General features: G+C 42.2%; 1 protein-coding gene across 2 annotated transcripts in view; it reads right to left on the bottom strand.

Moving 5' to 3' along the window:
• Positions 1-17,195, bottom strand: part of RTN1 (reticulon 1) — a 349,490-nt gene that overhangs the window by 84,485 nt on the left and 247,810 nt on the right. For both annotated transcript variants that reach the window (XM_045566307.1, XM_045566298.1), the window contains one exon: positions 10,090-10,863. In XM_045566307.1, the coding sequence (XP_045422263.1) occupies positions 10,090-10,840 (751 nt within the window). In that variant the 5' untranslated portion in view covers positions 10,841-10,863. The remainder of the gene's footprint in view (positions 1-10,089; positions 10,864-17,195) is intronic.

The raw sequence follows: 17,195 nt of genomic DNA, 5'->3' as shown, positions 1-17,195 counted from the left end.
ACAGAGAGAGAAGAAATAAAACAAAATTCCATTAGGGGAGATATTTTGTCGTTGCTTGAGAAACACATATCTCATTAGCACGAAAATAATCTGTTTCCAAGGCTATGCTGGAAAGACAGGCCACCTGAACTAAAAGGCTAATGACTGTTATGGCCCAATTAATCAGTGTTTTACATGCCTATCTATCCTAATCTAGCTATTTTTAAAAAACGACCCGGCGATATCTTAGCAACAGAACTTGTTTCTTTTTGTTTCAATGCAGCATAGCTTCTAGAAGTCATCGTTTTAATTTGATTTGTTCTCTTGGGGAAGTTTTTCAGTTTCACAGATTTCATCAGATAATCTGATGTATATAACTCTCTAATTGGGCCCACCAGTATCAACACATCTGGAAATCATCCATTATTCCTTGTCCACTGCTGTTCATGTCCTCTCCTTTAATAACAAGGATAGGTAATTTGGAGGTATGGATACAACTTGACATCTTGAGCTTTCAATATTTTTACATTTTTTTAGTTGAAAATGCAACTGGGTGGAGCAATGTAAGAGATAATTTTTGCCAATTCCACCAAGGAGACTTGTGCAGATTACCATAACGCATAATCCCACCAGCCTTCCCCTCCCTTCACCTCCTCTTGAGAAGAATAGAACCTGAGAGTCACCCCTAGTCCCCTGGGTGAATGCCTGCCTTCTGCCTGATGTTTATCCAGATGGCCTCCAGGCTACACTGGTAATCTTGCTAAGCTTTCTCTCCTGGGGATGAGAGACCTGGGATCACCATGACAACAGTGTTCAGGAGCTTGGTTTTCCCTTGCCATACAGCAGGGCCTTCTTTCAGAATATCTTAGACAGTGGTCCTTGGGTCCTTTTGTGAGCAAGAACTAGTTGGCATTTCTCCAAGCTTTAAGGCCATTGAGGGGAATCTATGACAAGACCCTCTGTTGCTTCAGGATTGTGGGAGAACCCCAATGGATAAAACAGTTCATATTTTTCTAATTCTATAAAGCAGAATTGATTTTATTCTTTATCTCTGTATCATTCATTCATCTATTATTTATTGAGAGCCTAATATCTGTTAGGCGCTCTTCTAGGTACTTGGGATATATTAGTGAATGAAACAGATAACAAAATTTTTGCTTATATCCTAGTGGGAGGAACACAATATATTATATAAACAAATATGTAATAAATAAGGGAAGTATATAATAGGTTTGAAAATGTTAAGTGCTATGGAAAAAAGTAGAGTAGGGTAAGGGAATCCCTAGTGCTGGGACAGAGTGGTGATGAGTTTGCAATTTTAAATAGGAAAGTAAGGACAGGCCTCATTGAGAAGGTAAACCTATATTTAATACTTGAAAGAGGTGACAGAGTGACTCATGAAAATATCCAGAGGAAAAACATGTCAAGCAGATGGAACAGATAACTCACAGGCACAGATGTGAGAGCTGTAATGATTTCCAGGTGTCACAAGGAGGGTGTTATGTGTGGGTGAAGTGAATAAAAGGGACAGTAATAGGAGAAGAGGTCAGAGACTCAGCGCGGGGGGAGGGGGTGTGGCAGGAGGGGCAGATCAGGTAGGATCTTAAGGGGCTTTTATTGTGAGTGAAAGGAGAAGCCATTAGTGGGTTTTGAGCAGAGAAAGGATATGATCTATGGGCTTTTATTGTTTTAGTAACTTAACAACCACTTCATTATCTCTCACATAATTTATGTTTAAAAAAATTGTTATATGAACCTAAACTCTATTTATATAGCAGTTAGTTCCTTAATAACTTGTGCACATCGTTCTTTGATTTCAAACAGCATAAAAGTGTAAAAGTTATATCAGCTGACTCCGGAATGGTAGGCTAGAGCAAGGAGAAAGGAGATGAGGAGCAGAGGCTACTATAAACTAAGGAATGCTCTATACATCCAGAGCACTACCAGCAGCAGCATCGTCACAGCGCATTTGCTGAGCATCTGTGAGTTGCCAGGCACTATAATGGTTTTTCTCTTTGTCCCCTTGAATCCATTCCGATCTTTCTCTGCTCTGTTCTGTGCTCTGAGAGGCTGATCTATATAGAAGGTATTACCCAAGATCCCTTCTCCTCTGGTTTCTGGTTGTTTTCAGCCAATAGGAGGCATGAAGGGCTGGGAGGAGGGAAATATTGAAGTATTTAACCCCCTGCTGCTTCTGAAGTTCCAGCTTTTCGCAGGTTTCAGGAATGCTGGTCCTTCCCCTTACTCCATTAGGTCTGGGGATGGTAATGGCTCCCTCATGTTAAGGCTTTGCCATCATTTGTTGGTTTTCTTGACCATCTTTACACATCTGTAAGTAGTCCCTTCTTTAACCTCTCTTCAGTTACAACCTTGCGTGTGTCACTTATTTCCTGCCCGCCCCCCAAATGATATAGCCACATGGCTAGAAATGATTTGGCTTGAATTTGAATGCATGTCTTTCTATTTCATGTGTTTTTCCACTATGTCATGCTACACCTGTTTAAAAGCAGAATGGGGTCTGAGATGGGCAAGTTATATTTCAGCAGATGAGAAGGAGAAGAAAAGTAAACTAGAAAACCACATGCAAAAGAATGAAGCTGGATCCCTACCTTATGTCATATTCAAAAATTTAGTTCAAATCAATTAACAACCTAAATATAAGAGCTAAAACTGTAACACCCTAGAAGGAAATATAGACATGAATCTTTGTGACCTTGGATTAGACAACGGTTTCTTACTTATGACACCAAAAATGGAAGCAACAAAGAAAAATTGATAAATTGGACTTTGTCAAAATTAAATACTTTTGTGCTTTAGAGGACCCCCCATCAAGAAAGTGAAAGCACTATTTGCAGAATGGGAGAAAATATAGGCAAATCATATTATATATCTGATAAGCAGCTTTTATTTAGAACATATAATAAACTATTACAGGGCAAAATGGAGGACAAGAAGCAACCTGCACGTGCCGCTCTCAAGGAAAGAATGTAAAGTTGAGGGCAGATGCCTACTACCTACAGATGGCCCTTCTTGGAAAGAACATTTTAACACTCCAGAGAAGCAATGGGGGACATTCAGAGTGAAGGAGAAGGTGAAGAGTCCATTCACTGGGCAAGGTGGAAGGGAATTTTGGGGAGCCATCCACATGTGGGGAAGGACAGGAGACAGCCCCGGGCTTCCATGCTCAACCTGCAGGCACTGCAGCAGAGCTGTGACGGGACCCCACCACCACCACCACCACAGACCTCTGGACTCATTGGAGAGCTGCTTGGAGTCTGCACAGAGATGCTGCACTGGAGAGTGGGTGCAGCAGGGATCTGGCGGCTACCACTCCCAAGTTATTGCAACTGACGCCATTCTGAGATCTCCGGTACAGGGTGCCAGATCTGCACATGACTCCGCATTGCAAAAGCAGCCTTTGCATCGCCCCAGCTGGGCTGAGGAAAGAGCCAGTGGAGCAGATGCTCCCCTATGCTGTACCCTGTGATTGAGAGCCAAGCACTCCTCCCTCTCAATGTCAGAACTGAGCAGAGGGGGTGCTTCAGGGGCCATAGACACCACCTGGGAAACCTTGCGGTAACTGCTTCTGCAGAACCTGGACAGGGAGAACTTTGGCCCCATGGTAGCCCAGGCCCACGTCCCAAACCCTGTGACCGCCAAGCTGCCCCCAAGCTCCGTTCTCATGGTTCCTACACCACAGGAGCTGTCCCCACTGGTGCAGCTCCACCTCTGCAGTTCTCCCACTGCAGTCTGACACTGTGGCCCTGCCCAAACAGCTCCTGGCCTGCCTGTAGGCTGCAGCTCCAGCTCTCAGAGTTACTGCACCTGGGCCCAAGGCTCCGCCCCCAGGCTTCACTGCAGCTGCTGGCATAGCAGCTCCACCCTGCTGAGGCTACAGTGCTGACTCCAGGACCCAAGCCTCTGCCCCATGGCTCCAGTGCTACTGCCAGCTGGTGACACTGCCCCTGAGATTCCAACACTGTGCCTGTACCCCAAGATCCCACCCAAAAGTCTCCACCACTGCTGCTGGGCCCATAGAGGGCCCACCCTGAGGACAATGCCCTGCCAAGGACCCTCCAGCTTCCAGCCACTATTACACCTAGACCTGGTTTGAGCAAAAACCCACAACCCAGAAACCCATGACCACTGCCTAGATAACCTCACCCAGCTGCCACTGTCACCTCCATGGGGAGACCACAGGTGGAGCAATCCCCCATAACTCCAGCCTCCATGGACAGGGTCTCACCCAGCCCCTAACTTGAGCTTCCAACACTGATCTGGGGAACAACCCATAACCCCGCACAAAGACCATCCAGCACTGCATGAACTGTGGCAATCACAGGGGAATGGGAGAGAACAGAACAGCTGCATTATAGGCTCTCATTGTGCCCACCCCTCCCCTGCTGGGTCAAATTCATGAGTAGGACACAAAAGTGCCATTTAGGACCTCCCCTTCTCCTTACTAAGTAGGAGAGTTCCCAGGAAAGGAGAACAGGTCCCCTGCAAACCTGAAAAGCCCTTGGCTGAGAGAAGAGGATTCAGATGAGTAGAAACCAGCAACAGATCTCTAGCAACATGAGAAAACAAAATAGTTCAACACACCAAAGGGATCACAATGGATCTATAGTAGTGGATCCCAACCAAAAGGAAATTATCAAAATATCAGAAATGGAATTCAGGCTATGGATGGCAAATAAGATGAACAAAATTGAAGAGAAAGCTGAAAAGCAAAAAAAAAAAAAAAAAAAAGCCAAAAAACATATTTCAGGAAATCAATGAAAAAAATGAAGGAGTCACCGAAGAGATAGACAACATAAGAAAGGATGTAATAGAGCTTAAAGAAATGAAAGAGTCATTTAGAGAATTTCAAAATACAGCAGAAACCTTCAACAACAGGCTAAACCAAGCAGAAGAAAGAATATCAGAGATCAAAGACAAGCTCTCAAGCTAAACCAGTCATTTAAAGATTCAGAAAAAAAAAATAAAGAAGACTGGACAATAACCCAAAGAAATGTGGGATTATATAAAGAAAACTAATATATGAATTATAGGTATACCTGAGGGAAAAGAAGAAAGAACAAGAAGCACGGAAAATCTATTTGAGGGAAATACTGAAGAAAACTTCCCTGGTATCTCCAGAGATTCAGACATACAGATACAAGATGGTCATCAAACACCGGGAAGATTCATAGCAAATAGGACATCTCAAAGACACATAGTCATCAACTTGGTCAAAGTCAAAATGAAGGAGAAAATTCCACAAGCAGCAAGATGAAAGCAACAACTAACCTGCAAAGGAAAATTCATCAGGCTAACAGTAGACTTCTCAGCATAGACTTTACAAGCCAGAAGGGATTGGGGGCCCATCTTTAGTCTTCTTAAGCAAAACAACTGCCAGCCAAGAATCTTATGTCCTGAAAAACTAAGTTTCATAAACAATGGAGAAATGAAGATATAGCCAGACAAGCAAACACTAAGGGAATTTGTCATGAATAGACCTGCCTTACAGGAAATACTCAGAACTACATTATACATAAACAAGCACAATAGGTACTCACCAGTGTAAAATCACTCAAAAGCTAAAGCTCACAGTTTGTATAAGACAATAACACAAGAGGGAAACAAAGCAGTAAGGTATACCTAACATGATGAACAGAACACCATCCCACATATCAATACCAACAATCAGTGGAAATGGTCTGAATGCCCCACTCAAAAGACCAACTGGGGATGACAAAACACAATCCAAATATCTGCTGTCTCCAGGAAATACATCTAACCCACAAGGACTCACACAGGTTCAAGGTGAAGGGATGGAAAAAAATTTCACACAAATTGAAATGAAAAGAGAGCAGATATAGCCATTCTCATATCAGATAAAATAGACTTTAAATCAACAATGGTAAAGAAAAAGATGGTTATTATATAATGGTAAAGGAAGCAATGCAACAAGAACATAAAACAATCCTAAATATATATGCACTTAAGACAGGAGCTCCCAGATTCATAAAACAAATCCTACTAGATCTAAGCAAAGAAATAAACAGTAGCTTCGTAATTGCAGGAAACTTCAACACCCAACTGACAGAGCTGGACAGATCATCAAAACAAAAAATCAGTAAAGAAACACTGGACTTTAGCAGGACGTTAGCACTTAACAGACAATTACAAAACATTCTACCCTAAAACTACTGAATATACATTCTTCTCATCATCATATGGGACATTCTCCAAGACTGATCATATCTTAGGCCAAAAAACATGTCTTAACAAATTCAAAAAAATCAAAATTATACCATGTATCTTCTCAAACCACAGTGGAATAAAACCAGAAATCGATTACAAGAGAAACACTCAAATCTACAAAAAGTCATGGAAATTAAACAACCTGCTGAGGAACTATTCTCAGGTCAATGATGAAGTTAAGATGGAAATCAAAATATTTCTCAAACTGAACAACAAAGGTGAAACAAGCTACTAAAAATCTGTGGGATGTAGTAAAAACAGTCATAAGGGGAAAATTCATAGCCTTAAATGCCTGCATCAAAAAGACAGAAAAATCACAAATTAATAACCTAATGTCATATCTCAAGGAATTAGAAAAGGAAGAGCAAACCAAACCCAAAGTCAACAGACGAAAAGAAATAACAAAACTCAGAGAAGAACTACATAAAATTGAAACAAAACAAAACAATACAAAAGGATCAACAAAACAAAAAGTTTGTTCTTTGAAAAGATAAACAAAATCAACAGAAAGGACCGAAATAAGCTCAATCAGAAATGAAAAAAGAGATATTACAACAGATATCACAGAAATACAAAATACCATCTATGAATACTATGAAAATCTCTACACATATAAACTAGAAAATGTAGAGGAAATGGACAAATTCCTGGAAACATACAACCTCCCAAGACTCAATCAGGAAGAAATAGAACTCCTGAACAGGCCAGTAGTGAGCAGGAATGAGGGGCTAGAATGGGTAGAAGAGGAAAATTCAGGAGACACTGAAGACAGATAATTCATAGATCTGGAGTTTGATTCATGTGAAGAGTGAGAAAAGAGGGGTGTTGAATGTCACTCAGATACCTAGACACATGGAAATCAGAACAATGAGCTGCCTTGATGGGGCAGGGGAAGAAAATTCTTATCTTGGATGTTTCTTTTCTTTCTGGGACACACGTCCTTCCAGTTTCTCACGTGGGAGGCCTCCTCAGACTGCTAGGACTGACCAAACTCCTGCTTGTATGATATTCCTAGGAGACCACATAGCAAGGCAGCCCACCCTTGAGCCATCTGCCCTGATGCTGCACCATTTAGGAGATGGGTGCCCACTCATTCTGCACAACTGGTAGCCCCTGGGCAGCTTTGAATTTTTGCAATGATTTGATTAAACTCTGTCTCTTTACCCTCCATCACTCTCCCTGACCTCAGACTGAAAGCACCACGAGGGCAAAGGCAGCCAAGATATATTCGTTCACTATCATATCCCTAGCACCGGGCACAGTGTCTGGCATACAGGAGGTACTTGATAAATAGCGTTTGTGTGGGAGCTAGCTCAAATTTTTAGAACCATGGTTCTTAGCCAATTATGTGACTCAAAACTGCCCTCAGAAATTCAGACATAGTAGAAGCAGGTCTGGATGGAGCCCAGGCATCTGTATTTTGTAACTCCATATTTGATTTGAACAGTCATCTCCGTTTAGGGTTGCCAGACTTAGTAAATAAAAATACAGGACACTCAGTTAAATTTGAATCTCAGCTAAACAATGAATTTTTTTTAAGTGTAAGTATGTCCCATGAAATACTTGTATTTTATCTGGCCGCCCTCCCTCCAGTTGAAAACTACTGTGTCAGAGCATTCAGAAAAGAAGGCTCAGGTTCTTGCTTAATTTATTCAAGAGTAAGGATGATTCCAGACAACTGTGGGGCGTGGGAGAAAAGGGACTGATGTGCTCCTTCTTAGGCAAGTGAAGGTGCTGCCTTGAAAATAATTCATTCTTATCATGAGCCAAAAAGTACTCTATAGCTCTGGTACACATTGTCTTCTGTTCTTAATGGGAACTAAAAAAATTAATAAAATGTTAGGATGAATCAGGAAAATCTTTAGAAAAAAACAGAAGTATCCCTACCTGTGTTGCAAGCCTTATGGACCTCTCACTGACATATTGGTTATCATGTATCGGGACTGACACAGCAAAGCTAGAAACAGTCAAATAAAATCATCTGATAGGACATGAAAACTGAGAATAAGAATCACCTCCCTCCCCGGGTGATGTGTGTACTGCTGCTGACAGTTGCGATGATATAATTGAGAAGGGTAAAAGGAAAGGTGAACATGGGCTATTTCACGAAGTCTCAGGTGTTCATTCTCCACGCAGCATCCAGAAGGATATTCGAAAACCCATCTGATCCTGCCATTCTTTCCTTCCTTTCCCCAACTCCAGCCACACTGGCTTTCCAGCTGCTCCTTAAACACCTTAAACACACAGGACGTTTCCAGCTCAGGGCCGTCCCCACAGCCTGGCCCCCTCCTCAGGTGTCTCCATGGCTTTCCCCTGGCGCCATTCAGCTCTCGCTCAAACATGGGCTCGGAGAAATCTGTCCTCACCCCCAGCCCCACCACTCTCTTACAATTTACTTTACTGCATTTTTCTTCATAAGCATTGTAACTACCTGATAATATATATTTATTTGTGTGTATGTCTTTCCGTCTAGAATGCAAGCTCCAAGCAGGCAGGCATCTTCTTGTGACTCACCATTGCATCCCTAGTGGTAATGGACTAAGCCCAGCATGAAGTAAATGGTCAACACATATTTGTTAAATGAATGGATGAACCAATGAATGATGTCACTTCCCAACTTAAAACCCTCCAATGGCTTCCAGTTGCATTTGGAACAAAATCCAAGTTCCTTATCCATGATCTGGGCCCTGGCCACCCCTCCCCCCCGAAACTGTGTTCTAAGTCACACTCCTCCCTTGTGTCTTTTCACTGTCCGTGTTCTTTCAGTTCCCAAGTAACACAGCCTTGGGGCCTCTTTGGGGCCTGTGCATTTGCTATACCCTATGTCAGAGATCCCTCTTTGCCTGTCTCTGTGAATTGTGGGCTCCTTCTCCTCATTCAGGTTTCAGATCACAGGTCAGCTTCTCAGAGAGGACGTCCCTAATCTGCTCACACCCAACTCTCTTTCAATATGTATAATACTCACACTTTGTGAAATGACACTATATATTTATATGTTTGTTTTTATTGTCTGTCTCCTCTGACTAGCAGGTAAGCTCCATGAGGGCAGGCATCTTGTGCATCTTATTATTACCTGTGCTATGATTTGAATGTCCCCCATGTTGGAACTTAATCCCCAATGTGGTAGTATTGAGAGGTGGAGCCTTCAAGAAGTGATTAGATCATGAGGGCTCTGACCTTATCAATTCATGGATTAAAGGATTAAAAAGCTAAAGGATTGATATGCTATCATGAGAGTAGAACTGGTGGCTTTATAAGAAGAGAAAGAGAGATCTGGGCAAAGCATGTTAGCACATTCCGCCCCTTCCCCATGGGATACCCTGCACTACCTCAGCACCTTCAGAGAGTCCCCACAAACAAGAAGGCTCTCACCAGAAGCATCCCTTCAACCTGGGACTTCCTAGCCTCCAAAACTGTAAGAAATAAGTTTCTTAAATAAGTTTCAGGTATTCTGTTATAAGCAACAGAAAATGGACTAAGACAACTCAGGTCAAGGAGGAAAGCTAAGCTAGAAGCAGACAATATCTCCCTCTTTGCTCTGACCTGTAGGGCCATATGAGGATTTTTATCTTTAATCCTTAACCCAGTATGTCATCCTTACCCCCTCCCCAACCTCAAATGAAGAAAAAAATATTTCACAAAAAAAAATTTGATAGGACTTTAAGGGAAATCCTAGATTTCAATGTTTGTACAACAGACACAGGCTAAAAAAGTTGCATGTTAATTAAATTAGTTTAAGTGAGATTTAAGGGCACCACATAGTAAAGTATTTTTAATACAAATTGTCATTCCTTAGTATGTGTTTTAGGAATTCAGATTTCCACATGCTGGTTTTCCCAAGGCAAGGAATACCAGGGCCTTTACCTGTTCCAGAAGATGGAGGGGTGACAGATCCTGGGCTGTCATCTTCAGGCTCTGAGACAGTAACGGTGGGGACTGTGTCAGGACTTGGCTTCAGACAGATGTCTTGTTTCTCGGGGGTCTTCTCCTGGGTAGCAGTTTCAACAGAAGGTTCTATCTCCGTCAGAGTGATTTTGACAGGGGCAGTGATCAGGGGAGCGCTGTGCTGTTCTTCAGAGAGATCATCTATGTAAGGAGCAAAGGTAGATTCTTCAAATAAATGGTCCTTGATGATTTTTCCCTCCACAGGAGCCGGTTTGTCAGGTTCACGGACCCTGTCAGGTTTTGTTGAGATTTCAGTGTCCTTATTCTTCAAGTCCAAATCTTTATTTTCTGACTCTGGGTGACGTTGCTCCTGATGTTTCACCTCTTCTGGCCTGGTGATGTCAATGTATTTATAGGCTTCTGCTTTCATCTGGCCCAGGGGGTCTGCTAAGATCTTGTTCACTTCAGTGGACTCTGCAGGAGTCATCTCTATTCCAGAATCAGAACTCAATAAGCCATGAGGCTCTATCCCAGGCACATCGGGTAAGGAGGGGCTGGGGGCACCCAACTCCTCAGGGCTCTCTGAAATGGGGATGTGGCCATTTTCCTTCTGAAGAATTCCAGTGAAGTATGTGGAATCCTCCCAAGGTGGGTAACAGATGTCGGAAATTAGAGATGTGTAACACGCTCCTTCCTCATCTTTTGATGCTGTTGAAAAGGTGTGGTCCATGGCACTGGAGACATCTGCCACACCTGTGAACCCAAACAGCAGCAGACAATGAGTGGGCGCCCGGTCTCAGTTCCCTTTCCTGCCTAACCCACCACATCCCACCCCTGCCTTGTAGAGACACTGCATCCTTTCTCCTCAAGACCTTGGAGTTCCCTCAGAGCTCCCTCAGGGCACCGGCATGTTAATTTTCCTTATCTCTCTGACAGTCTACAGTTCTCATATTTTTCTGGTGGCAGACCTCAGAGGCTCACATAAGCTGCCCAGATAAGTTGGAGACAGATCCCAGAGAACGAGGAAACTTATTTTCACCATCTACTACCGCAACACACAGTGACTTTATCTTACTCAGTATTATTAAAAAGAAACCCTCTTTGTACCGAAAGTACTTGTAGCTCTTTAAGTGGAGGTGAAAATGTAGGCTAATTTGTAAATGCAACAACAGGATAGTCAATTGGGTAGAGGAGATGCTCTTGGAGACTCACAGAGCTGGCGAGGCCTCCTGGGACCCTCTGGTCCAGCCCCTTCATTCATGGACATCACACACACACACACACACACGCCCCCCCACACACATATAAACAAATACACACAAAGTATGCACAATATAAAACCCTTAAGACATATCTGAAGAATATGCCCAGACTAGGGCACCAACTCATATAAAAGAGATCAAAGTAGCAGCAGTAACATATCAATAGCTAACATTTGAGTGCTTGCTATGTGTCAGACGTAGTTCCAAGCTTTTCATTAATATTGACTCATTTAATCACCAAAGCAATCCTACAAGGTTGATACTATTGTTAGGCTCATTTTACAGAAGAGGAAACTAAGTACCAAAGAAGTTAAATATCTCATGGAAGACCTCACAGGCAGTAAGTGGTAGAGCCACTATTCAAACCCAAGCAGCTGAGAAGCCAGGAAACCTCCCCTAATGTCCTTTGTACCTCTTCAAATCAGATTGTGAAGTTTTTGTAAAAACAATTTTGATTCAGCATTATTACAAATAAACTTAACTTTTGTCTTTTCCTAGCTTCGTTGGTTGCACAAGCCCTTGTTTGTTTCTGAGGGAATAGAGAAGCACCCAGCCTCTTTGCAGTTCTAGCACTCTCCTGCCCCAGTACCTTTGCACTAGCTGCTTTCTTTTCTTGGACCTTTCTTCCCCCAGATTCCTATACATCTAATTCACTCACCTCCAACTCTTTGCTCAAATGTCACCTTCTTAAGGAAGACAGCCCTGAACCCTCTATCTCAAATTGCAACTTGCCCTCCCCTCCCTATTCCCTGGCACTCCTGTTCCCTTCTACCTTCCCTATTTTTTCTTTTTCCATATCACTTATCTCCTTCTAACATACCGTGTAATTAACATATTTATTTATTATGTATTTATTGATTGTCTCCTCTTGCTATGTACTCTCTATGAGGACAGGAACCTCTGGCTATTTTGTTCACTAATGTAGCCCAGCACCTAGAACAGAGCCTGGTACATACTAGGTACTCAATAAATACATGCAAAATAAAGGAAGATGATTATGAAATTTAGAATTAAGCACAAATATCAGGATTATGTGAGAAGGCAGGTTGCAAAATTCCCCCAAATTGCTAATGATACTTCATTCAGCAAATGGCCTAATTTTGCGAGCAACAGACCAATTCAAATCTGTACATTTCAACTAGGCTTCTAATTGTACTTCCTTTGCATATGGCAGCCCCTCTTTTCAAGTTAGACCAAAAAAGCTCAACAACAAAAGAAATAAGGAAAAGGAATTGCCTAAGCATACATAGACCTCCAAAGGAAAAGCTATTACATTTAAATTCATGCATGCACACACACCCTTATCCTAAAGAATTCTTAAAGTTTCTTTCATTATATGCACCTAGCCTATAGGTAGATCTCACTGGAGGCAGGGAAATCAACCTGTGATATTTCGCTACAGATGTTTGGATCCTGGAATTCTCTACCACAGTTATTTGGAACCACTTGCAGGTGTTAATAAGTAATTGCTCGCCAGAAGGTAAGGAGAGGTTTGTCCATGCATATGAAGAGTACCCAGATGTGGCAACTGGGAAGGGAATGCTTTCCTGGAGAATACACAGTAGGTAGTTTCCAGGGCTGTGTCACTGCAAACTGATCATCCAACTGTCACACAATGCTTCCATTGCAGGGGCCACCATATCATGTACACCTGGTGTGTTGCATGTCACTCAAGCCCACCGTCTACTGCCACCAGAGTTATCATACTAAACACAAACGTCACTTGTTCAGCACTCAGCCCCAGGGCTCTGCCCTGCCTGACTGGATAATCCTTAAACTCTGCAGCCTGGCATGCTAGACGGTGTGACTTCCACTGTCACAGTGCTGTCTGCACTGCTCCTCTCACTTACCCTCCAATCCAGGCATACAAAGCCCTTCACAGTCTCACACTTGATTCAACAGCTTTTCTAGCTCTGTTTTCCACTCTTCAGTTCAAACTCTAGGCTCTAAACTACCCATCACTTCTCCAACACTGTATCCTTCTAACCTCCACATCCAAATTCCCTTCAACCTCAAGCCATCAAACATAAGAAACTTTAAATGACACTTTCTCCATGATGAATTTGCTGTTTTAGTTCCTTCTGGCTGATACAGTGAAAATATTACAAACTGTATAGCTTATAAACAACGAAAAAGTATTCTGGAGGCTAAGAAGATCAAGGCGCTAGTGGATTCAGTGTCTGGCGAGGGCCCACTTCCTAGATGGGCGTCTTTTTGCTGTAACTGTACATGGTGGAAGGGGTGAGAGATCCCTATGGGGCCTCTTGTTTAAGGGCACCAATCCCACATATGAGGGCTCTGCCCTCATGATCTAATCACCTCCCAAAAGCCCCACCTCCAAATGCCATCACTTTGAGGGTTAGTTAGCATTTCCACATATGAATTTTGGGGGACAAAATCATGCAGACAATAGCACTAGCTATGCGTGCAGCATCTGACCCCTTCCTGTTGTTCTCTGTCCTCATTCTTATAGTATAAACTGAATTTACACTGTGCACGTGGCATATACAACAGGTGACTTATGTATGTACGTGTTATCTCTTGCTAATCTGCCAGCTCCTGAGTATGAGGCTTATGTCTGGCACACTATATTGTACACAATAGGCATCTAATACAAAATAAATAAATGGACCAATTAGTCAATGAGTGGGTTTATTCTATGCAGCTACTTAGAACAAACTAAGACTAATTAATGCAAGTTGCAGATGGGATGTTTTAAATATGTTATGTGTAAACAGTCTAAGAATTTGAGTTATCTCACAAGGGAATGGAGCTGAATCTCAGAACAAGAGGGTTCTGATCCTAGTAGACACTCAGGTAGAGAGAGGCCCAGCACCTGTACTGGCAGAAGCCAGCACTTTATAGAAAGTTAGATGAGACAACTGCAGAATTCGCTTCTAACTTTCCATGTTTTTTTACTGATTGGCTACCGCTATAGTCTGACACAATTTGCTTTTTACTTCATCCTTTCCTGAAAAACAGAATCAATATAATTTTCCCCAAGGTGATGCCTCAGAGAATAGGGGCTTATAAGATGTACAGCAATAATTAAAGGAACGGAACCTAGATTATACCTACATTATTTAAGAGACTGTGAGTAGAATCAATAATTGGGAAGAATTCTCATCCCTAAAATTCTTACCCTACCAGGTCTGCCTTGCTCAGAAAGCCCAGCATGAAATTGGGAGGATCCCTTTGCCATACTCTATAAATACTACCAATTAGAGAAATAGGAAGACGAACAATGTCATTTGTGTAAACTGCACATTCTATTTTTTAAAATGTTTTCCCACACATTTTAGATGGTACCATGGTAGAACCATCATAAAAAAATGAATAATTCAAGTACTTTGAATATGGTTATTTCCCATTTTTGAAAATTGAGCTGAATATCCCGAAAGATTCTCAAGATTCTAACTTACTGGATTTGAAAATATATATACATTATATGGTGCCTATCAGATAGAATTAGTGTAAACAGAAAGTCCTCCTAGACTGTAAGTTATGTTACAGCAGAGTCCTGTGGGGATCGTTGGAACTGAAAAGCAGAACTGAGCCTTAAGGCTCAGGAAAACCAATTAATTCTTGTCAGCACTTCCTGCAGAGCTGGCAGATGTGGGAACTGAGGCCAAGCACACAAGCCAGGTGCCCTAGGTCGGAATCCATATTGTCACATTGTTAAATACAAATCCACTAAATAAAAGTGCTTTCCTTGTCTAGACTAGAAATTACTATACACACACACACACACACGTAAAACCGAGGATTCCTTGGAATATCTGATTTCCTCATTTCCTCCAGCTGTATCCTGGGCCATCTAGAAGTCTAATTCAGGAGGAGGCAGATGTACCTCAAGAGTCAACAACATGTGAACCCACAGATGCCCTCTCGGGAGGTGGCTGGACTCAGAGGGCACAGGAAATCTAGTTACCTGGATGCACTTACAATGGCATTGACTTTCAAAATTTCAATTTGCAAGTAACTCTTCAGGAAAGCACTTATAATAAAAACTGAAGGATCCATAGGTCACTATTTCTAATCAGAAGGTAAGTAGAAGAAGGATGAAAATAAGCTGACACATTACCATTAAATCACAATGCATGCTGATAAAATCGGGCTTTTGTAATCCTCCAGTGTCATAAATCAGAAAGACTAACCACGAGGCAGACAAATTCAGTAATCTCATGAAGAGTAGGTGTTTTATTTTATTTTTTTAAATTCTCTGGCAATACTAAAGAATGGGATGACAAAGATGACTTGCTGAAGATATTTTACTTTTCCCAAGGAAAGCTTCAAGCCTAAAATCTTCATTTTTAATGCTGACTCATCCTCACAGAATGGAGCTCATTCAGTTGGGGGCCTACAACTGAGGCAGTTTGTGTTCTGGCTCAACCACTATCAGTTGTGAGACTTTGGGCAAGTTAGCTGCTTAGAGCCTCAGTTTATTCATCTTTAAAATAAGACAATAATAGTTTCCACCTTATTGGGATGTTATGACAATTAAGTAAGATAATGCCCTTAGATCTTTTCCTAGCACATAGTACACTCTCAATAGATGAGAGCTATTGATTTTATTATCATCTCTGTTTTGCAGGAAGGACACTAGTCATTTCCAACATATTACCATCTATTAGTTTGTTCCTTTATCTCTAGTGACACGCTATCAGGGTAGTTTGGCCCAGAAGGAGTTTCATGAAGCCAACCCACACTCATTCCCTCTGGGGTCTGCCTTAGATGCTAAAATTCCCAGAGTGCAAGGACATACTGTCTGCACAGCTCCAGGAGCAGGTGGTGGTTCATTAAGTACTCTCTAGGGATGAAACTGATGTAGATCCTGTCATGACTGTGATGATGACCGATGATGACCGACTTGAGCATGAAAAGTTGAAATTTACCAAGACTATACACAGAAAAGGAATGAGAGGGTTTAGTGCCCACAGATGAACATCTCCCTTGTGGGTAGAGCCCATTCTTATGTGTCAGGGTTGGGATAAGGGTTCTGTAGTTTAAGATGATACTATTATAACTCAATAAAGCCTCTCTTACTGCTCTGAAGTGAAAACATAGAGAATTCCAGAAAAAAAAAGATGGACTATACCAAAAGATTTTCTAAGCACAGAGGTATAAATGCTCTTTTAGAGAAACAGCCGGCTTACTCTTCTCTCTGAAATCACAAAAACAAAAAAACCCACCAATTATTGTTTGAATGGGGTCAATATTAACTGCTCTGTTAAACTGAGGAATATTTTTCAAAAAGTGGGGTTGTAATTAAAAAAACTGTAGAGGAGAGGAGGTGAAATGGCTGACCAGAGACGTCAGTCACCAGATCATCTCAGAAAGAAGGAAAAGTTTTACATGCAAAAAAACATAGCCCAGGTATAATTCTGAGGGGAAAGTGCCAGAACCTACTGGAGATTCCACAGAAAGAAGTTGTGCAGAACAGGAAGGTGCAAGATTTCAGCAGAGATCAACCTCTAAGGAATGTGGAGCACTGTGGAAAGGCTGCTGATGGTAGTTCCCACATGAGTTGGCACAGGTCACCCCAGGGACGATTGAGCCCCTTGTACAGCCTGTACAGCCTATTACAGTTCTCAGGAGTTGCTACTTCCCCTTCTTGGTGCACCGACCAAACCCAGGCTTCCAGAGAGAGTGGGGCTCAAGCCTTTTCTTTTAAAGACCTGCAGCAGACCAAGGGGTGCTCAGACTGTGGGCTCCCTGCTCGAAAGCTCTCCCTGGTGCTGTCTGTCTGGCTGCTCCAGCAAAGCAGGGCACACCCCAAAGCAGAGGGACATTAAGCCTGCTTGAGCACTGCATGGGCAACTC

This window comes from Lemur catta, chromosome 1 (genome assembly GCF_020740605.2).
Source record: "Lemur catta isolate mLemCat1 chromosome 1, mLemCat1.pri, whole genome shotgun sequence".
NCBI lineage: Eukaryota > Metazoa > Chordata > Mammalia > Primates > Lemuridae > Lemur > Lemur catta.
Note: the sequence above shows the minus strand (reverse complement) of the source record. Positions and strands in the feature narration are given on the sequence as shown.